Here is a 23083-nt window from a genome sequence, read left to right as displayed (position 1 = left end):
CTTTGACCCCATGGACTGCAGCATGCCAAGCTTCCCTGTCCTTCACTGTCTCCTGGAGTTTGCTCAGACTCATGTCCATTCAGTGATGCCATCCAACCATCTCATCCTCTGCTGCCCCCTACTTCTCCTGCCCTCAATCTTTCCCAGCATCAGGGTCTCTTCCTAAGAGACCCTTTGCATCAGGTGGCCAAATTATTGGCGCTTCAGCTTCAGTCCTTCCAATAAATATTCAGTATTGATTTCCTTTAGGATTGACTCATTTGATCTCCTTGCTGTCCAAGGGACTCTCAGGAGTCTTCTCCAGCACCACAATTCAAAGGCATCAATTCTCTGGTGCTCAGCTTTCTTTATGATCCAATTCTCACATCTATACATGAAAAACCACAGCTGAAAGGGTTATTGAGAGATCCCAAAGTCTTTCCTGCCACCACAGTTCCAAGCCAGAGGGTAGTTGTCTCTCTTTAATGGTCTCCAATGAAAAAAGTCTTGGTTTCTTGGTTGTTGGAGGACCACACCTATGGATAGAATATGCCTGTTGGTAGGGACCATAGCTGAGCCTCCGGATGTGCCTGGCCCCACCCATATGGGCCAGGCTAGCCCTGCCCTCACTGGTCAGGGAGCTTGTCAAAGACTTGGCCTTCCCTCTGGCTTTCTACCCACCTAATCTAAGACTCAGGTAAGCCTTTGATCAGTGATATGGAGGCTCTGGGCCAATTCTAGCCCATTCCAAGGTAGCCACTTAGAAGGAAGAGTGGCCCTCTGAAATCACCCTAGACAGAATTCTTTTTGACTTTGGGTGTCTGAGATCTGAAGAGAGGAAGGGAGGGGGCTGTGGGATGCGATGCACCTTCCTCATGTAAGTGAATGGTGGGAGCTTCTAAATCACTGCTGGGTTTTGCCTGTCCCTTCCAGGTGACAGTTTCCAACACCGCCTCACAAATCTCCAGAGGTCACTGCAGTCCATCCACCCCCATCTTTCTGAGGCGTGCCAAAGCCCATGGACCACCCAAGGATCTCCCCCTGCGTCTGCCTCGTGGGCAGGTACTGGAGCGGACAGAATACTGCCTGGTGAGGCCTGGTGGAAATGGCCTCCAGAGCTCCAGGCCACCCAGCCCTACAGAGATGGCTTCTGATGGGTGTCAGGAGGCAGTGGCCCCTCCTAGGGACATCAGAAGCATCCACAGAGGCCCACACCCCGTTGAAGGGAAGGACAGGTGCTTGCCAGACCACCCACTGTCTCCCTGGGCTGGAGAGGAGCCTGGAGAAGGGAGTACCAGACCCAGGAGGGTAGAGGATGGTGGGTTAGAGCTGGCAGAGGAGAAGTCAGGCTTAAAGAAGTTGGTTCTCACTCCGGAGCAGAAGACTTGGTTGTTGGATTGGAACGACTCCAACCTTGAGAACTTGTACCTGGAAACCGGAGCACGACTTTCCCAAAAGAGCACTAGAAATGGTTCAGGAGGCCATGTGCTGAAACCAGTCCGCCCCTTGCTGCTTCCTCTGGCAGAGAAAGAGACCTTGCCAGCCCAGAGACAGTCTCAGGAGAAGATGGGGGCCCCAGCTGAACGGGCTCCTGGGGAACGAAGCACGGCCCCACCCAAGTCTCCACTGCGGCTTATAGCCAACGCCATCCGGAGATCCCTGGAGCCGCTCCTCCCCAACTCTGACAGTGGGAGGAAGGCCTGGGCCAAGCCAGAGTCAAAGACTTTGCCCACCAGCCCACCTCATGCTTACACTCGCTCATTCAGCTTTCGGAAAAGCAGCTCCAGTAAAGACAGCGATCAGCCATCCCCCAAGAGAGACGTGGCAAGCAAGGCCTCAGCCTTCTTCTCCCTGGGCTCCCCGACTGCAAGGACTGCCCAGCCCTCAGCCCCGAGCCCTCCTGCCCCCGCCCTTTGCACTCACAGTTTGCCCAGCCGGTCATCCAAGGTGTTTCCTGCACTTGTGCCCCCACCCTGTGGCAAGATGGAAGATGTCCCCACACTCCTGGAGAAAGTGAGTTTGCAGGAGACAGTCCCAGATGCTTCCAGGGTTCCCAAGAAAAGGACCTCACTCTTCTCCTCCTTCAGACTCAAAGACAAATCTTTCGAGAGTTCCCTCCAAGAATCTGGACCAAGAAAGGACTCCCAAGACCTCTTCAGCAGCCCCAAGGGGAAGGTGCAGCCCATGGGCAATGCCCAGCCCCCAGAGAAGCAGGGGCAGCCAATCAGTAGCACCTGCCTGGGGCAGAGGGTCCATCCTGTTTCTCCAGAGAAAGATGCAAGTAAGTGCTTCTTTCCTAGCAAAAGTCTCCCATTCGTGCGGGGCAGTTAGTTATCCTTATTGTATTAATAAGTAGCCATCTTTCACCTCATTTTGCTTCTTAAATTCTGACAAAAGTAGGAAAACTTGAGTTTGGAAAATTTGGAAAAAAATCTGAAAAAAATTAAATTTGAAATTATTTGTATAAAGTTTTGAAAGAGACAAAGTATCAACCATAATTCCTCCTCTTTCTCACTCATTGACCATATGAATATTTTTCACATATTTTGTACGTAAAATTTTATATCTTTTAAATCAACATTCAACATAGATATTAAGTCAATTACCTTATATTCTACACAAATGTGGTTTAATGGCTGTAGAATATTCTATAGTGTATATGTTATTTAATGAACTATTTTCTTATTAACTTATATATTTTATATGAATATATTTTTATTTTATATATGGTATTGAATGAACATTTTCTGCACATAGCTTTTTCTTTCCTTTTAATAACATTTTTAGGATAGTTTCCAAGAAATGGGATTGCTAGTTGAAAGTGTGAATTTTTAAAGATTCTTAACTGACACCGACAAATTATTTTTTAAAACAGAATTACATGGGTAAAGACTTCATAGGTTCTCTCTGTGTTATTTCTTACAACTATATGTTGTAAATTTTAGTTAAAACAAGGGAAAGGGACCAGTTTATATTTCACCATTAATGATGGGAGTACCTTTTTCACAACACCATCACCTGCATTAAGTATCATATTTTTTCTATGTTACTATTTTACTAGTCAAAAAAAAATTGGTGTCTCTTTTAAACTTGTGTTTTTTTAATTTCTAGCTTAAACATATTTATGTATATTTGGCTACCAGTGGAACCTTGGGTTTTTTAAATATTTAAATCTTTGTATAATTTTAAAATTATAAAATTAATTAATATATCAATAGATCAGAATAATTTAACAATAAAGAAATATTTTTAGAATGTAACGTGTAATCTCTCACCCTGCTCTCCTCCTTGCAGTGGGGGTACTTACCCTTAAATAGTGTAAACAACATGATTTCTTTTTTGTTATTGATATTTGTTTGATTGCTTTAAACAAACTGATTCTACTGTCCCTATTGTTGAGAACTTTATTTTTTTTAACTTTTAAAAAATTTAACTTTTATCTTGGAACTTCAGTTTTCAAGCAAAAATTATTTCTCTTCTGGCACTTTAATCAAAAAGCTGTGTAAGTCAGGGACTTGATTTTGGTCTATTCTAAAACCAGATTAAGTAGAGAGTCTGTTGCCTAAAAAAAAAAAAAAAAAGCTGTATTGATTAACAATAGACTTTATTTTCACCAAATTCAGGATAAATATGGACAGACCAGAATGTAACTCTGCCCTTTTTATTACATCGTAAACCTCAATGCGTTGTGCATTTTTTGATAATACATTCACATGGCTCAAAATAAAAGGGTACAAAAGGCATAATATGAATAGTCCTATCTTCTGTCTCTGTCCCTAAGTCATCCAGGTCCTATCCCTGATGACAGATACTGTTATCAGGTTCTTGGGCATTCTTCCAGACAGAATTTATGAATAAATGAGCAAATTTACATATCATATTCTTTCTTTTTCCAGAATTAATAGCATGCTATTGTATTGTACACACTGTTTGAACTTTTAATTATTTTGGAGGTCAATCTGTACTGGTACATAAAGAACTTTCTCCTTCATTTTATGGTTGCATGGTATTCCATTGTGTTGATGTGTTCAATATCATAATTGATGTAGCCAGTCCCCTATGGTGGAAAGTTTAAGCATTTCAAATCTTTTGCTATTGCAAACAGTGCGACGATAATGAAGAACTTGGGCCATTTGACATATGTGTAAGTTTGGACAAATTTCTAGGAACGGAAATGCTAGAACAAAGCATGTATGAATTGAGAATTTTGATAGATATTGACAAATTGTCCTCCATCAAAATTGGGCTGGTTCACCCTTCCAGCAGCAGAGAATGAGAGTACTGTTTCTACACTTGCGCTAACCACTGTGTTACCCAACTTTAAAAAAATCTTTACTAACCTGACTGGCAATAGATAGTCTTTTCATATAATAAAGAATCATTTGTATTTCCTTTTCTGTGAATTGTTGTTTCTTTATCTTTTTTTCTGTTGGGTTGTTGGTATTTTTCTTGATATTATGTAGGGGTTTTATGCAAAGGGACATTTAGCTTTTTTCTTGTGATATAAATTACAAATGCTTTATCCAGCTTCTTGTTTGTGCTTAACTTTGTTTATGGTGATTTTTGTCACATGAAGTTTTAATTTTATATAGTAGTTGTAGCAATTTTCCATTTTATCACTTTTGAACTTTAAGTTTATACTGATTCAGAAAGAATTTTTTTCTAAGTTTATAGAAGAATCTTCTTACAGTTTCTTTTAGTCTTGTTTGCTTTAAATTTTTTACATTTATATGTTCACATGAAGAAATTACCCTAGTATAAATGTGAGCTATGAATCCAACCTTCTTTTTTTATTATGTCTCTTTGGTTACCCTAACATAGTTTAGCAAATAACTCATCTTTTCCTCTCTTATGTGAGATAACATCTTTATCGTATATCTGATTCCTGTACTTGGACTGATTTCCACACCATCTATTACCTTCTCTTGAGTTGTCTGTTATATATCAGTACCACACTGTTTTAATTATTTTCCTTTATATATTTATACATTTAAAATTTTCTATATTTTACCATCTGGTAGGAAGAGAATTCTATTACTGATCTTCTCATTCAAAACTTTCCTGGCTCTCCTTGTTTGTTTGATATTCTATATGGACTTAGTGTTAGCTTGTCTATGTCCCTAAAAAATCCTAAAGAGTATTTTTATGGAATTAACTTTACAAACTAACTCGGAATCTAGTTACAATCTTATGATATGAATTGTCTTTCCGTTTGCTCATATCTTTTTTTATGACCCTCTGGAATAGTCTAAACTTTACATCATATAGATCTTACATATTTATTGTTGTTTATTACTAGATATGTTCATTTTTGTTGCTATTATAAATAAGATAGTTCCCATTTTATCTTCCTACTAGTGAATATATGAAAGTTACTGATTTCTATATAGTAATTTTCCACCCATCCATTTTTACTGAATTCTCTTTGCTTAAAAATGCTTTTTAATGACTTCTTCTGGGTCCTACCCAAATATACAATTATAACTCTACAGATGATAATTTTGCCTCTTTTACATTATGTACCACTAACATATGTTGTTTCCTCGTTTCTTTGGTTTCCACAATCTCCAGAACAGTATTAAGGTAGTGATATGGTTCCCATATTCTTAACTTTAATGAGAATTCATCTCATTAAATGTTTTCCCATTTAAGCATAGTGCTGGCTTCTGTGTTGACACAGATATATTTATTCATATTGAGAAAATAGCCATCTAGTCCTATTTTTTAAAGTATCTTAAATCATGAATGGATGTTCAGTTCAGTTCAGTTACTCAGTCGTGTCCGACTCTTTGCAACCCCATGAATTGCAAGACGCCAGGCCTCCCTGTCCATTACCAGCTCCCGGAGTTCACCCAAACTCATGTCCGTCGACTCGGTGATGCCATCCAGCCATCTCATCCTCTGTCATCCCCTTCTCCTCCTGCCCCCAATCCCTCCCAGCATCAGGGTCTTTTCCAATGAGTCAACTCTTTGCTTGAGGTGGCCAAAGTATTAGAGTTTCAGCTTTAGCATCAGTCCTTCCAGAGAACACCCAGGACTGATTTCCTTCAGAATGGACTGGTTGGATCTCCTTGCAGTCCAAGGGACTCTTAAGAGTCTTCTCCAACACCACAGTTCAAAAGCATCAATTCTTCGGTGCTCAGCTTTCTTCACAGTCCAACTCTCACATCCATATATGACCACAGGAAAACCCATAGCCTCGACTAGATGGACCTTTGTTGGCAAAGTAATCTCTCTGCTTTTGAATATGCTATCTAGGTTGGTCATAACTTTCCTTCCAAGGAGTAAGCGTCTTTTAATTTCATGGCTGCAGTCACCATCTGCAGTGATGTTGGAGCCCCCAAAAATAAAGTCTGACACTGTTTCCACTGTTTTCCCATCTATTTCTCATGAAGTGATGGGACCAGATGCCATGATCTTCGTTTTCTGAATATTGAGCTTTAAGCCAACTTTTTCACTCTCCTCTTTACTTTTATCAAGAGGCTTTTTAGTTCCTCTTCACTTTCTGCCATAAGGGTGGTGTCATCTGCATATCTGAGGTTATTGATATTTCTCCCAGCAATCTTGATTCCAGCTTGTGCTTCTTCCAGTCCAGCGTTTCTCATGATGTACTCTGCATATAAGTTAAATAAGCAGGGTGATAATATAGTTGAACTTTATTAAATGTCAGCACATTTTGAGACGATTGCATACTTTTTTTCTCCATAGTTTAATATTATGAGTTATGTAATAGATTCACTGATATTGAGCCATCTTTGCATTGCTGAAATATGACCATTTGGTCATGATATCTTATTATTTAATATATTTTTCAATCTGTTTGCTAATATTTTATTTAAGATTTACATCATATTCATAGTAAGAATAGCCTTTACTTTACTTATATCACATTTATGTGACTTCTTTTTGTGCTGTTTAGAATAAGGTGGAGTAGGGAATTCCCTGGTGGTGCAGTGGTTAGGAATCTACCTTCTAATGCAGGGTACATAGCAGGAAACTAAGATCCCACATGCTGGAGGACAATTAAGTCACAACTACTGAGCTCCTAAGCCACAATTAAGACCCGATGAAGTCAAAAATAGATAATAAATAAATATTTTCTTGAATTTGGGATAAATGTGTTTTTCTGATTTATTTATCATGGAGACCTTCATTAATTTATATTCCTTAAAGAAATAATGTGAATTCCTTACCTTAGAACAGAATGGAAATGCAAAGAAAGGAATTAGGTTAAGGCTGACCAGCTCTGAAAATAATACCTGTACCCATTGTTATTTCAATAGCCAGGACATGGAAGTAACCTATATGTCCATCAACAGATCAATGGATAAAGAAGATGTGGCACATATTTAATGGAATATTACTCAGTCATAAAAAGAAATGAACTTGTGCCATTTGCAGAGATATGGTCATGAAAACAGTCTTTATTGACCTAGAAGCTGTCATAAAGAGTGAAGTAAGTCAGAAAGAGAAAAACAGATATCATATATTAACATATATATGTGGAATCTAGAAAAATGGTACAAATAAACTTATTTGCAAAGCAGAAATAGAGACACAGACGTAGAGAACAAACGTACAGACAACAAGGAGGGAATGGGGTACTGGGATGAACTGGGAGATTGGGATTGACCTACACACACTGTGTATACACCCAATATATAAAGAGGGGCTTCCCTGATGGTTCAAGCAGTAAGGAATCTGTCTGCTATGCAAGAGATCCAAGAAGCCACGGATTCTATCCCTCCTTTGGAAAGATGCCCTGGAGGAAGAAATGACGGCCCACTCCAATATTCTTGCCTGGAAAATCCCACAGACTGAGGAGCCTAGTGGGCTACAGTCGATGGGATGGCAAAGAGTCAGTTACGACTGAGTATGCATGCCCAATGCATAAAATGAATGGCTAATGAGAGCTTACTGTACAGCACAGGAAATGCTACTCAGTGCTCTATGGTGACCTAAATGGGAAGGAAATACAAACAAGAGGCGATGTATGCATATGCATGGTTGATTCATGCTGCTGTACAGTAGAAACTAATACAAAGTGTAAAGCAACTATACTCCAATAAATTTTTTTTAAAAAAAGAGCTTTGTGTTTCTGAGGTCTTCTTAAGTCAGTATCCTAAGAATGTAAAGATTTTACCTACTCTATTAAATTAGGTCCATTTAGTTTCCTTGTATTTCCTTGTCCTTGCCCAGCCCACCAAACACACACACACACACACACACACACACACAGACTCACACTCAAAGCTCAGTTTACATTTAACTTGCTACTGCATGCTTCCATAAAGTGTAGAGAGAACCAGTATTCAAACGGAAAGTGAGAAACTTTCAAAACCTCAAATTTATGATCACTTGAATAAAAGCCAACTGAAATTTAATTTTTCTTATTTTTACAACATATTTTGCCAAACTAATGTAGACATAAACCTCTCAGTCTTTAAATTACTTTGGGGCATAGACTAATTTCAAGCACTTTCTGCCAGTGCCAGTTTTATACCAACAATTTTAATACTAATTATTGTTCCTATATGTAATTGAACAAAGCACCCGGAGAACCTATTTTAAAATTTTTGTGTAAAATATTTATTGCAGTATAAAATACATACACAAATATTAAGTGCACAACTGATGAATTTTTGCAAAGTGCACATTTGTGTAGTCACCTTGGAGATCAAGATGTAGAAGACTTACCAACATTCAGAAGCCTTCGTCAGGTGTCTCCCCAAATACACGTGCCACTCAACAAAAATACCATCTGACTTCTGTCATCTTAGGTTACTTTTGCAGTTTTTTGACTTGATAAAAGTTGCATTGTTCAGTCTTGTGGTAGACAAAATTCTGGGAGGGCCCCATGCTGCCTGCCTCCCACATACTTGCCCTGTATAATCTCATTCTGTTGAGTTTGGTAAGATGTGGATATGATGGATATCATTCTGCTGCTTAACTTATGGGATTTTGCAAATGTGATTACATTTCAGACCAATTGAGTTTGAGTTCATCAAAAGGGAGATGAGTAGGCCTAACTTAATTGGGGCTTCCCTCATGGCTCAGTTGGTAAAGAATCCCCAGGTTGATTCCTGGGCTGGGAAGATCCGCTGGAGAAGGGATAGGCTACCCACTCCAGTATTCCTGGGCTTCCCTTGTGGCTCAGCTGGTAAGGAATCCGCCTGCAATGTAGGAGACCTGGGTTTGATCCCTGGGTTGGGAAGATCCCCTGGAGAAGGGAAAGGCTACCCACTCCAGTATTCTGGCCTGGAGAATTCCATGGACTGTAAAGTCTATGCGGTTGCAAAGAGTCAGACACGACTGAGCGACTTTGACTCACTTCACTCACTCACTTAGTCGGATGAGAACTTAATAAGAGGCTGGGCCCTTCTGAAGTCAGAAATTCGAAGCATGAGAAAGACATGGTCCTGCTGGCCTCGAAGGAGTAAACTGTCATTGTTGTGAGAGGGCTTGTAAGCAAAAGGCCTCAAGGAACTATAGCCATCTGACGGCTAGCAAGAAACGGACTCCGTGTCCTACAACCACTAGGAACTGGATGCTGCCCACAACCTGAATGAACTGGAAGAGAACTCTTAACTGCAGAGGAGACCCCAGCCCAGTGGATACTTCAACTGCAGCTTGTGAGACACTGAGCAAAGGACCCAGTGGAGCCAGACCTGTACTTATGACCTACACGGCTGTGAGATCATCAGTGGGTGCCATTGTAAACTGCTACACTGGTGGTCACTGCTCCCACAGCAATGGAAAACTAATACAAGTGTGTGCTCTTTGGGGCCTGCCTTCTTTCATTAAACATTATGGGCAGAGCAGGGGGAGGCAGGGATCCGTGTCCATCTGCATTGCAGTGGTTCCCACTTTTCCGCCCCTGCGTTTTATGCTCTTGTATGAATATGCCACTCTTTATTGGTGCGTTCTGATGCTGGGCACTGAGGTCGTTTCCAGTTGTGAAGAACGCTGCTTTCAGCATCCCTATACATATTATTGGAGAAGGCAATGGCACCCTACCCCAGTACTCTTGCCTGGAAAATCCCATGGATGGAGGAGCCTGGTAGGCTGCAGTCCATGGGGTCGCAAAGAGTCGGACACGACTGAGTGACTTCACTTTCACTTTTCACTCTCATGCATTGGAGAAGGAAATGGCAACCCACTCCAGTGTTCTTGCCTGGAGAATCCCAGGGACGGGGGAGCTTGGTGGGCTGCCGTCTATGGGGTCGCACAGAGTCGGACACGACTGAAGTGACTTAGCAGTAGCATACATATTGTTTCTGTTGGGTATTGTCAAAGATAAAGCCAGATACTAGTTAGAATGGTAAGGACAGAGTTTAATTAGTAATTTGGTGTCACAGTGGGGAAGAGAATTCAGTATCAACTGAACTCAGCTTTGATTTTGCCAGAGGTGGCTAGGTGTGTGACAGGGAGAATGAGGGAGTAGCAAGAGGGATAAGTGGGGTCTCAGGAGAGACAGGGAAGTGAGAAATCCCATAGGGTTCCTTAGTGTAAATGCTTTTTACTCAGCTGGGTCTGTTAGCTGGCAGAGATTGAAGTTAGGATTCTGTCCTCCCCCAGAAACTGGAAGACAGGCTCTATCCTTCCTGATAATTGCATTTGAAAGGGCTGGCTTTCTGGTCCTCCTCAGTGGTAGGAGATACATATACCTCTCAAAGGGACAGGTGAAAGATGGATAATTGTAAGCCCATTTTTTAGTAAAGGCTCTAAGAAAAGATGGTCAGGAGTCTATAAACAGATGTTGGCTAAAATGAACAATAAATTCATCAGTCTTGAGTTTTCTCAAGCAAGGACTTTAAGAGGGACTGAGCTGTTAGAAACCGTCAGTGTTTAAGACTTTGCCATGCAGGAAGAATCGGGTATGCTAAACTATTTGTGTTGAGAGGATAGTTACTAAGGGCCAGGGTTGAGGTCTAGTTGAGAAGAGGGCTCAAGGGAGCTTGGCTAGAGTGTGGTCAAAGAAAGAGAATCATCATCAATATGTACGAGTACCTGGGAGTGAGTTGCGAGGTCCTGGGATTAGGCGTGATTGCTTTGCTTCAGCAGATACTGTCAAATGGTTTTCTAAAGTGAATGTACCAATATATACACCCTCCAGCAGGAAATGAGAACTCCCCTTCACCCATATCTTTGCCAATACGCTGTAGTCTCAGTTTTGTTTTGTTCATGTCACTATTTTTATGGGTGTGGGGTGGTATCTCATTATGATTTTAATTGGCCTTCACTTGATAATGATGTTGTGCTACTTTTTACATGCTTATGTATTGACAGATATTTTCTTGTATGAGGTACCTATTCAAGGCTTTTGTCCATACTTTCACTGTGTAGTCAGTCCCTTCCTGATTAGTTTGTAATCTGTGTAGACTCTGGATATAAACCCTTTGTCAGATATATATATTAATATTTTTTATACATTATATAAAATATCTCCTCCCACTTTTTGACTCACTTTTTCATTCTCTAAAGATGTTTTTGATAAACAAAGACATGTATTTTAATGAAGTCAAATTTAACAGTATTTTCCCTTATTGCTGATTTTTGCTTCCTATTTATGAAATCTTTCCCTATTGTGAGGTCACAAAGATACTGTTGTATGTTACCTTCTGGAACTGCACTGTCTAGTATGGTACTCACTCTTTCACACTAGAGAATAGCTAGTGTGAGTGAGGAATTGAATTTTATTGAATATTAATGGATTTAAATTTTGCAACTGAAGCAATATAAAATATCTTTCTATTCGACTCAACTTTTTTCTTTTGATAGGATTACATTTCACTTTAACTATTAAAAATGCATTATCTAAATCAAGATATGCTATAATTATAAAATATGCACCAGATCCTGAAGTCTTAGTATGAATGAAATAATCTAAAAGATCTCAATATTTTTATATTGATTATACATTGAAATGATAACATTTTTGAAATTTGAGCTAAACATAGGATTAAGATTAATATCATCTGTTTATTTGTGCATTTTTTATTGTGGCTACTAGAAAATTTCAAATGGCATACATGGCTCACATTGGATTTCTATTGTCCAACTTTGCTAGAGAAGCTTTATTATTTTATCTTTTATAAATAAATCTGTGACCAACATAGCATAGATGTTGGTATATTCTGAGAAGTAGGGTGAGCGTTTATTTTGTCCCATGTTGCTATCCAGTTGATTCAGCAGCATTTATTAAAAAGGCCCTCCTTTGCCCTCACTTCGTTGTAGTGACACTTGTCATAAATGAAGCAGGTTCAGTTTTGAAACTTCTCTTCTCTTCCACTGGTTTGTCCATCCTCGCACCTGAATCGCACTGTTTTCATTATGTGGTTTTATAATAAATCTTCATAGTCTGAAGTAAATTTTCCACTTTGTTGTTCTTCAAGATTGTTTGATATTCTTGGCCTTTTGCATTTCCATATGACTTACAGAAGCAATTCATCAATTTCCACAAAAATATTTTCTGGGCATATGACTGGTATTGCATTGGCTGCAGAGATAAATTTAGAGAGAATTAACATCTTTGCAATATTAAGCCTTCCAATTCATGGACATAATATATTCCTGAAGACTTCTGCAGTTTCTGTCAGTGTTTTGTAGTTGTGGTAATCTGGCACAATTTTCATTACATATATGCCCAGTATTCAATATTTGTGTGTGCAGTTATAAATGATACAGTTTTAAACTGATTAAGTTAGAGACATTTGATAACTTTAGAATATTGTCTTCAGATCTAAGAACACACTATAACCCGCTATTTAGTCAGAGTTCTTAAAAATTCTGGATATAAGTCCTTCATCAGATATATGTTTGCAGATATTTTCTCCAAGCTGGTCAATTGTTTTTTTCAATTTCATCATCATCCAAAAAAATAGAAGCTTTTAATTTGATGAAGACAAATTAATTAATTTTTTTATAATTTGAGTTAGAGTTAAGAAATCTTTATAAACCCAGAGTCACTAAGGCTCTCTCCTATGTTTCCTCTCAGAAATTTTACAGTCTTTAGCTTTGGAGCTTAAGTCTATAATCCAATTCTAATTAATTTTGTATAGTATAAATAAAAGTCAAAGTTTTTGACCATGGTTATCCAACTGTTACAGTCCCACTTATTAAAAAGACTGTTCTTTGCTCATTGTGTTACTGCAGCATCTTCACAGATAATCAGTTGACTATATGTGTATGGGTTTACCACTGCACTTTCTACTCTATTTCATTAATCTGTATGTTTATCCCTACATTCTCCTGACTGCTATAGCTTCAGAGCAAGTCTTGCAAACACATAGTGAGAGTCTTCCAATTTTGTTCTTAAATATTATTTTTGCTATTCTCGGTTTTCTGTGTTTCCAAACAGTTTAGCTTGTCAATTTCTACCAAATAAGCCTACTGGGATTTTGATTGAGGCTGTTTTTAATCTCTAAATAATTTGGGAACAGTTGGTACCTACTGAGGCTTTCAGTCCATGGAGATGGAATATCTCTCAACACAGGTTTTCTTAGGTTTCAGTGTGTACTTCCGGCACACATTTTGCTAAATGTATTCCTTAAGACAACTGAACAATAATGTTCCTTGGGAGTTTCATACTTTGTTGTTGCTGCTATTATATGTGGAACGGCCTTCTTAATTTTTATTTTCAGTTGTTGTTCGGTCACTAAGTCATGTCTGACTCTGTGACCCCATGGATTACAGCCCACCAGCCTCCTCTGTTCACCACTGTCTCCTGGAGTTTGCTCAAATTCATGTCCATTGAGCTGGTGATGCTATCTAATTGTCTCATCCTGTGGCACCCACTTCTCCTTTTGCCTTCAATCTTTCCTGCATCAGGGTCTTTTCAAATGGATTGGCTCTTTGCATCAGGTCGCCAAAGTTTTGGAGTTTCAGTTGCTAATATATAGAAACACACTCGACTTTTTATGTTGTGCTTGCTGAACTCTCTTATTATTCTAGTAGATTTTTTTGTGAGATTTTCTACATACATAATGATGTTGTCTGAAAATAAAGACAATTTGACATCTTCCTTTCTAGTTTGTATACCTTTTATTTAATTTTATTGTTCTGCCTGGGATCTCCTAAATAGAAGTGGAATGCTAAATAGTGCATTGTCTTTTTAACCCAGTATCAGAAGGCTTGTATTTCACTACTAAATATATATTTGCTATAGATTATATTTATTGATTTATAACATTATGTGTCTTATGTGTACAGCATTATATTTTGACCCCTATATACACTACAGCATACTCACCACCAAAGTTTTAGTTTCCATCCATTACCATAAAGTTGACCTTCTTTACTCATTTTCCCTCCCCCTACCCTCTTCCCTCTGGTAATCATTATTCTGTTCTCTGTATTTACATGTTTTTAATGTGCTTTCATTTGATTTGTTCAATTAATTTATTTTTGCATTCCCCACACCAGTTGCATTATGTATTCCCCACACCATTCCCCATATCATATGCAATCGTCTTTCTCCGTCTTGCTTGTTTCACTAGCATAAAATCATCAAGGTCCATGCATGCTGTCACAAATGGCAAGATGTCATCCTTTTTTATGGATTCTACCATGTGGGCTTCCCTGGTGGTTCAGCAGTAAAGAATCTGCCTTCAATGCAGGAGAAAGGGGTTTGATCCCTGGGTCAGGAAGATCCCCTGGAGGAGGGCAGGGCAACCCACTCCAGTATTCTTGCCTGGAGAATCCCATGGACAGAGGAGCCTGGTAGGCTAGTCCATAGCGTGGCAAAGAGTCAGACACAACTGAAGCAACTTTGCAGGCAGGCTGGATTCTATCATATACCACATCTCTCTTTTCATTCATTGATGGACACTTAGGTTGTTCTCATAACTTGGCTATTGAAAATAATGCTATGATGAACATGGTGTGGTGTATATATCTTTGGAAATTAGTATCTTGTGCTCTTTGGATAAATATCCAGAACTGGAATAGCTGGATCGTATCTGTTTGTAATTTTTTTTAATCAATTTTATTTTTAAACTTTACATAATTGTATTAGTTTTGCCAAATATCAAAATGAATCCGCCACAGGTATACATGTGTTCCCCATCCTGAACCCTCCTCCCTCCTTCCTCCCCATAACATCCCTCTGGGTCGTCCCAGTGCACTAGCCCCAAGCATCCAGTATGGTGCATCGAACCTGGACTGGCATCTCGTTTCATACATGATATTTTACATGTTTCAGTGCCATTCTCCCAAATCTTCCGACCCTCCCCCTCTCCCACAGAGTCCATAAGACTGTTCTATACATCAGTGTCTCTTTTGCTGTCTCGTACACAGGGTTATTGTTACCATCTTTCTAAATTCCATATATATGTGTTAGTATACTGTATTGATGTTTTTCCTTCTGGCTTACTTCACTCTGTATAATAGGCTCCAGTTTCATCCACCTCATTAGAATTGATTCAAATGTATTCTTTTTAATGGCTGAGTAATACTCCATTGTGTATATGTACCATAGCTTTCTTATCCATTCATCTGCTGATGGACATCTAGGTTGCTGCCATGTTCTGGCTATTATAAACAGTGCTGCGATGAACATTGGGGTTGTTTGTAATTTTTTGAAGAACCTCCATAATGTTTTCTGTTGTGGCTGCACCTATTTATATTCCCACCAACAGTATATGGGTGTTCCTTCTGATAGATATAGAAATAATCAGATTTTCTATCTCTTCTTATGTTAGTTTTGTAAGCTGTGTTTTCCATTAAGTTTGTCTATTTTATCTAAATTTTCAAATTTATTGTCACAAAATGGTTTTTGGTTAGTAGCTCCCTTTAATACTCTGTAGAACTTTTTATCTTAAGTATTGGTAAGTGTGTTTTTTGTCTCATTTTTCTTAATTATTCTTGATGGAGGTTATCAACTTCATTCATCTTTTTAAGAAAAAGATTTTTGCTTTGTTACTATTTCTGCTTTGTTTTTATTGTCTCTCATAATCTGTTCTTATCCTGAGTATGCTCTTCCTTTTAGTTTCCTTAGGTTCGTTTAGTGGCTCTTTTTCTAGTTTCTTAAAGTATTAATAGATCTTAGAGCATCAATTCTCAACTTTTCTCTTTTACGTAACGTGTACATTTAAAGCTACATTCTAGTCATTTTGTTGTACTGTATTTTTATCAGCCAGTTCAAATTTATTTTACTTCTTTTTTGATCTATAAGTTGTTACAAATTATTGCTTAAGTTCTAAACGTCTACTTTGTATTTTTAAATTTATTTATTTTTAATTGGAAGATAATTGCTTTACTGTGTTATGTTGGTTTCTGCCATACATCAACATGGATCAGCCATAGGCATACAAATATCCCCTCCCTCCTGAACCTCCCTCCTACCTCCCACCCCACCCCACTTTCTATTTATACTTCTTATTCTTGGTTTCTAGCTTAACCTCTCTGTCATCGGAAGATATACTACGTATGACTTCAGTCCTTTGGAATTTGTTGATACTTGCTTTATGGTTTGGCATATTACCAATTTAGTAAATGTTGCATGTGCTCTGAAGAAATATTCTCTAGTTATTGTGGGGTTGTTCTCTGTCAGGCGGTTACATCACATGTGTTGGTGTTTGCTCACATCTTCTGTGCCCTTTCTGTCACTTGTACTTCTGACCAACTAGATATGAGCAGAGGTTCTTCCCGTTCCTTCCCTTGGGTTCAATAGTTTGCTAATGTGGTGTAGAACTCAACACACATTTACTTACACTTATTAGTTTATTATAAAGGATATGATAAAGGTTACAAATGAACAGCCTGAGAAGAAATACATAAGGTGAAGTCTGGAAGGATCCCAAGCACAGGAGCTTCTGCTCCCATGCAGCTGGGGTACGACACCCTCCCAGCACATGGATGTGTTCACCAATGTGGAAGCTCTCCAAAATCTGTACGTTAGGGATTTTTATGGTGGCTTCATCACATAGGTATAATCGGTTATTGGCTCATCTTCCAGCCCCTCTCCCCTCTTGAGAGGATGGGTATTAGGGATAAAAGTTCCAAGCTTCTAATCATGGCTTAGTCTTTCTATTGACCAGCTCCTATTCCCAAGCCCACCAACAATCACCTCATTAGGACAAAAGATACTCCTATCACCTAGGAAATTCTAAGGGTTTTAGGAGCCCTGTGTCAGGAATTGAGGTCAAAGATCAAATATTAGCAGAAACTGGGACAGAGACCAATACAGAAGGTCCTTGATTTATAATGGTTCAATTTACAATTTTATTTTATTTTTTTTACTTTATTGTGGTGCAAAAGCAATAGGCATTCAGTAGAAGCCACTCTTCGATTTTGAATTTTGATCTTTTCCCAGGCTAGAGATACAAGATGACATATTCTATAGAGAGCCACAGCTCCCAATCAGCCAGGAGATCACAAGGGTAAATAACTGATACTCTTACACTCATCTGCACTCAATCGTTTGGTTTCCCATTTCAGCAGAGTATTCAATAAACTATATGAGATTTTCTACACATTGTTATAAAACAGGCTTTGTATTAGATGATTTTTTCCCCAACTATAGGCAATGTAAGTGTTCAGAGCACCTTATGGGTAGGCTAAGCTAAGCTATGACATGTAGTAACTGAGATATGGAATGAATTTTCAACCTAACAGTATTTTCAACTTAGGATGGGATTGTCAGGATATAACCCCATTATAAGTTGAGGATTATCAATAGTTGTATTTCTTATTATTTTACACTAACTTACATTAAACAGTCAATTGTATTTTAAAGAAATTAAAAACCACAAAGAAAAGTTATTTTTTATTTACCATTCTGAAGTTCTTCATTCCATCTGGTATATTCCTTCTGCTACAGAGTTTTCTAAAATTTTTTTATATCCATGTCTGCTAACAACAAATTATTCTAACTTTTTTTTTCCTTAAGAAAAGATCACCTTTATTCTTGCTTTAAGTTGAACGTGTTGTTTCACTGGACATAGAATCAAAAATTGACAGATGATTTTGTTCTTTAAGCATTTTAATGATGCAGTATTGTCTTTTGGCTTATTTCAGTTCTGACAAGATGTCCATGGATATTTTTATGTTTGTTTCCCTGTAGGAAATGTATTATTTTTCTCAGTCTGCTTTTAAGATTTTGTCTATATCTCTGGTCTTTGGCAATTTTATTATCATGAGGCTTGCTATGATTTTCTTTGTGTTTATCCTGCTTGTGGTTTTTTTGAGCTTATTGAAGCTATGGATTTACAATTTTCTTTAAATTTGCATGATTTTCAGCAATATTCTCTCAACTACATTTTCTGTTCCTGCCATTCTCCCTCTATCTCCTGGTTCTCCAATCACATGTATTTTAGACCATTTGATTTTGCATCACACATCACTGAGGTCTGTTCATTTTTTTCAGTGTCTTTTTCTCTGTGCTTCAATTTGGATAGTTTTTTATTTTATTGCTATTTTTTAATTTCACTGAATATTTTCTTCTTTAGTACTTAGTCTGCTGGCAGTATTTAGTCTGCTGTTAAACTGAGCTGGTGAACATTTCATTTCAGATTTTATTTTCATCTTCATAGGGTCCATTTGATTCTTATAAAAATATTTTTCATTTCTGTCCTCATTCTGTTCATGCTTTCTTTTTAAATTCTTGAGTACATTAAAATAACTCTTTTTAAAATCTTTGTCTAGTTTCATGGGCTTCACTGGTGGCTCAGATGGTAAAGAATCTGCCTGCAATGTGGGAGACCTGGGTTCAATCCCTGGGTTGGGGAGATCCCCTGGAGAAGGGAAAGGCTACCCAATCCAGTATTCCTGCCTGGAGAATTCTAAGGACAGAGGAGCCTGGCAGACTCCTTCAGATTTCAGAGTCAGACACAATTGAGTGACTTTCACTAACTCACTCACCAGTTTCATTTTTGAGTCTTATTTTATTGATTGATTTTTTTCTTGATTATCAGACTCATTTTCCTGCTTTTTTTGTGTATCTAGTAACTGTTTCTAATTTTCTTGAAAAGATCTCTAGTCTTCCCCATTCTATTATTTGCACTGATCACTTAGGAAGGCTTTCTTATCTCTCCTTGCTATTCTTTGGAACTCTGCATTCAAATGGGTATATCTTTCCACATCTCCTTTGCCTTTCCATATCTCTTCTTACCTGTAAGTCCTCCTCAGACAACCATTTTGCCTTCTTGCATTTCTTTTTGTTGGGAATGGTCTTGATCCCTGCCTCCTGTACAATGGCATGAACCTCCATCAATAGTTCTTCAGGCACTCTGTCTATCAGATCTAACCCCTTTTATTTATCTCTTACTTCTACTGTATAATTGTAAGGGATTTGATTTAGGTCATACCTGAATGGTCTAGTGGTTTTTCCTACTTTCTTCAATTTAAGTCTGAATTTGGCAATAAAGAGTTCATGATCTGAGCCGCAGTCAGCTCCTGGTCTTGTTTTTGTTGACTGTATAGAGCTTCTCCATCTTTGGCTGCCAAGAATATAATCAACTTGATTTCAGTATTGACCATCTGGTGATGTCCATGTGTAGTCTTCTCTTGTGTTGTTGGAAGAGGGTGTTTGCTGTGACCAGTATGTTCTCTTGGCAAAACTCTGTTAGCCTTTGCCCTGCTTCATTCTGTACTCCAAGGCCAATTTGCCTGTTACTCCAGGTATTTCTTGACTTACAACTTTTGCATTCCAGTCCACTATAATGAAAAGGACATCTTTTTTGGGTGTTAGTTCTAGAAGGTCTTGTAGGTCTTCATAGAACCATTCAACTGCAGCTTCTTCAGTATTACTGGTCAGGGCATAGACTTGGATTATTGTGATATTGAATGGTTTGCCTTGGAAACAGACAGAGATCATTCTGTCATTTTTGAGATTGAATCCAAGTACTGCATTTCAGACTCTTGTTGACTACTACTCCATTTCTTCTAAGTGATTCTTGCCCACAGTAATAGACATAATGATCATCTGAGTTAAATTCACCCATTCCAGTCCATTTTAGTTCACTGATTCCTAAAATGTCGATGTTCACTCTTGCCATCTCCTGTTTGACCACTTCCAATTTGCCTTGATTCATGGACCTAACATTCCAGGTTCCTATGCAATATTGCTCTTTACAGCATCAGACTTTATTTCCATCACCAGTCACATCAACAACTGGAAAGAAATAGAGGAAAACAATAGAATGAAAAAGACTAGAGATCTCTCCAAGAAAATTAGAGATACCAAGGGAACATTTCATGCAAGATGGGCTCAATAAAGGACAGAAATGGTATAGACTTAACAGAAGCAGAAGATGTGAAGAAGAGGTGGCAAGAATGCACAGAAGAACTACACAAAAAAGATCTTCATGACCCAGATAATCACAATGGTGAGATCACTCACCTAGAGCCAGACATCCTGGAATGTGAAGTCAAGTGGGCCTTAGAAAGCATCACTACGAACAAAGCTAGTGGAGGTGATGGAATTCCAGTTGAGCTATTTCAAATCCTAAAAGATGATGCTGTGCAAGTGCTGTACTGAATATGCCAGCAAATTTGGAAAACTCAGCAGTGGCCACAGCACTGGAAAAGGTCAGTTTTCATTCCAATCCCAAAGAAAGGCAATGCCAAAGAATGTTCAAACTACTGCACAATTGCACTCATTTCACATGCTAGCAAAGTAATGCTCAAACTTCTCCAAGCCAAGCTTCAACAATACGTGAACCATGAACTTCCAGATTTTCAAGCTGGATTTAGAAAAGGCAGAGGAACCAGATCAAATTGCCAAGATCTGTTGAATCATCGAAAAAGCAAGAGAGTTCCAGAAAAACATCTATTTCTGCTTTATTGACTATGCCAAAACTTTGACTATGTGTGGATCACAACAAACTGTGGAAAATTCTTCAAGAGATGGGAATACCAGACCACCTGACCTGTCTCCTGAGAAATCTCTATGCGGGTCAGAAAACAACAGTTAGAACTGGACATAGAACAAAAGACTGGTTCCAAATTGGGAAAGGAGTATGTCGAGGCTGTATATTGTCACCCAGCTTATTTAACTTATATGCAGAGTACCTCATGAGAGACACTGGGCTGGATGAAGCACAAGCTGGAATCAAGATTGCTGGGAGAAATATCAATAACCTCAGATATGCAGATGACACCACCCTTATGGCAGAAAGTGAAGAAGAACTAAAGAGCTTCTTGATGAAAGTGAAAGAGGAGTGTGAAAAAGTTGGCTTAAAATTCAACATTCAGAAAACGAAGATCATGCCATCTGGTCCCATCACTTCATGCAAATAGATGGAGAAGCAATGGAAACAGTGAGAGACTTTATTTTGCGGGGCTCTAAAATCACTGCAGATGGTGACTGCAGCCATGAAATTAAAAGATGCTTGCTCCTTGGAAGAAAAGTTATGACCAACCTAGATAGCATATTGAAAAGCAGAGGCATTACCTTGCCAACCAAGGTCTGTCTAGTCAAGGCTATAGTTTTTCCAGTGGTCATGTATGATGTGAGAGTTGGACTGTGAAGAAAGCTGAGCGCTGAAGAACTGATGCTTTTGAACTGTGGTGTTGGAGAAGACTCTTGAGAGTCCCTTGGACTGCAAGGAGATCCAACCAGTCCATCCTAAAGGAAATCAGTCTTAAATATTCATTGGAAGGACTGATGCTGAAGCTGAAATTCCAATACTTTGGCCACCAATGCAAAGAACTGACTCATTGGAAAAGACCCTGATGCTGGGAAAGATTGAAGGCAGGAGGAGAAGGGGATGACAGAGGATGAGACGGTTGGGTGGCATCACCGACTTAATGGACATGAGTTTGGGTAAACTCCGGGAGGTGATGATGGACTAAGGGCCTGGCATGCTGCAGCCATGGGGTTGCAAAGAGTCGGACACGACTGAGCAACTGAACTGAACTGAACTGAGTAGCTGTTTACTGGCCGCTAGATTTGTGGGGCTGCAAAGAGTTAGATATGACTGAGCAACTAAACAACAAAATAATTTTGTAAATATTACATTTTCAAGTGTCTCTATTTTGTTCCTTCATTTAAAGAATGTTATATAGGCATTAAAGAATGTTTGGCAGGCAGTAAAGTAACTTGCAGACCAATTTGTTTCTTTCAAGGCTGGTTTTTAAACTTATTCAGTTATGTCTGTAATTACCTTTATTCTAGAACTAATTTATCCCTATTACTCAAGTGTGACTCTTCTATGGTCTCCCCTCTAATGCCCTCAATATTTTCTCTACCTTAGTTGGGTAAAACTTGTAGCTTTCCCAGTCTTGTGGAAGCTGTAGAGATTATTTACGCTATAACTTTGCAACAGTTATCGGCCCAACCTTTTGCAGTTTCTCTCTGTGAACCTATGATAGACTGAAGTTGATGTCTATGCCTTTTTCTGAAGTCCTTTTTCTGCAAAGCTCCTTCCTCTCAAGTACTCTTCCCCACCTATTCCAATTGCCTCAGTCCAGTCAAACACTGACCTCTGTCTTCTCCAAGAATCTGCTGTGCTCTGTTTAGGTTCTTCCTACCTGCCCTGTGTTCTGGAAAGTGTCTGTAGCAGAAAACTACTGGTTGTGGGGCTTCCCTCGTTTGCTGTGTTCCTGCCTTTATCACAGGTCTGCACTGCCTCGTGTCCAATGTCTGGAAGCAAAGCAGCTGCTTCGTATGTTTCGTCCTGACTTCTGGTGCTTTGTGGTGGGAGATCAATTCCAGAATCAGTCGCTCCATTGCAACCAGAGTAGAACAATGCTGCCAAGCTTTATAAGCTTGCAAGTGAAAACTAAACTAGAACGAATGGGTCTATGATGGAATAGAGTACAGGGGAAGAGATTCAGGTGTAACTATTTAACTTTATATAACTTTGCCAGAAGTATAAGAAATGCTTCATAATTAGAAACATTTTCTTCTCAATTTCAAAATAAAATTCAATAGAAATATTTATTTTTGAGATTTAGAAAAAGCTTTAAATTTAGATACTATACTTCCTCCACAAAATAAAGATTAATCAGGCAGTTTTACAGGTGGCACATGTGGTAAAGAACCCACCTGCTGATGCAGGAGACATAAGAGGCATGGGTTTGATCCCTGAGTTGCGAGAGTCTCCTGGAGGAGGGCATGGCTACTCATTCCAGTATTCTTGCCTGGAGAATCCCATGGATA

The 23083-nt window shown here is 38.8% G+C and overlaps 1 protein-coding gene across 5 annotated transcripts in view; it reads left to right on the top strand.

The window, feature by feature from the left end:
• Nucleotides 1–23083, top strand: part of MICAL2 (microtubule associated monooxygenase, calponin and LIM domain containing 2) — a 241392-nt gene that overhangs the window by 179061 nt on the left and 39248 nt on the right. For all 5 annotated transcript variants that reach the window (XM_070803662.1, XM_070803667.1, XM_070803665.1 and 2 more), the window contains one exon: nt 913–2260. In XM_070803662.1, the coding sequence (XP_070659763.1) occupies nt 913–2260 (1348 nt within the window). The remainder of the gene's footprint in view (nt 1–912; nt 2261–23083) is intronic.

Source organism: Bos indicus, chromosome 15 (genome assembly GCF_029378745.1).
Source record: "Bos indicus isolate NIAB-ARS_2022 breed Sahiwal x Tharparkar chromosome 15, NIAB-ARS_B.indTharparkar_mat_pri_1.0, whole genome shotgun sequence".
Lineage (NCBI taxonomy): Eukaryota > Metazoa > Chordata > Mammalia > Artiodactyla > Bovidae > Bos > Bos indicus.
This window is presented reverse-complemented; position numbering and strand designations above follow the sequence as displayed.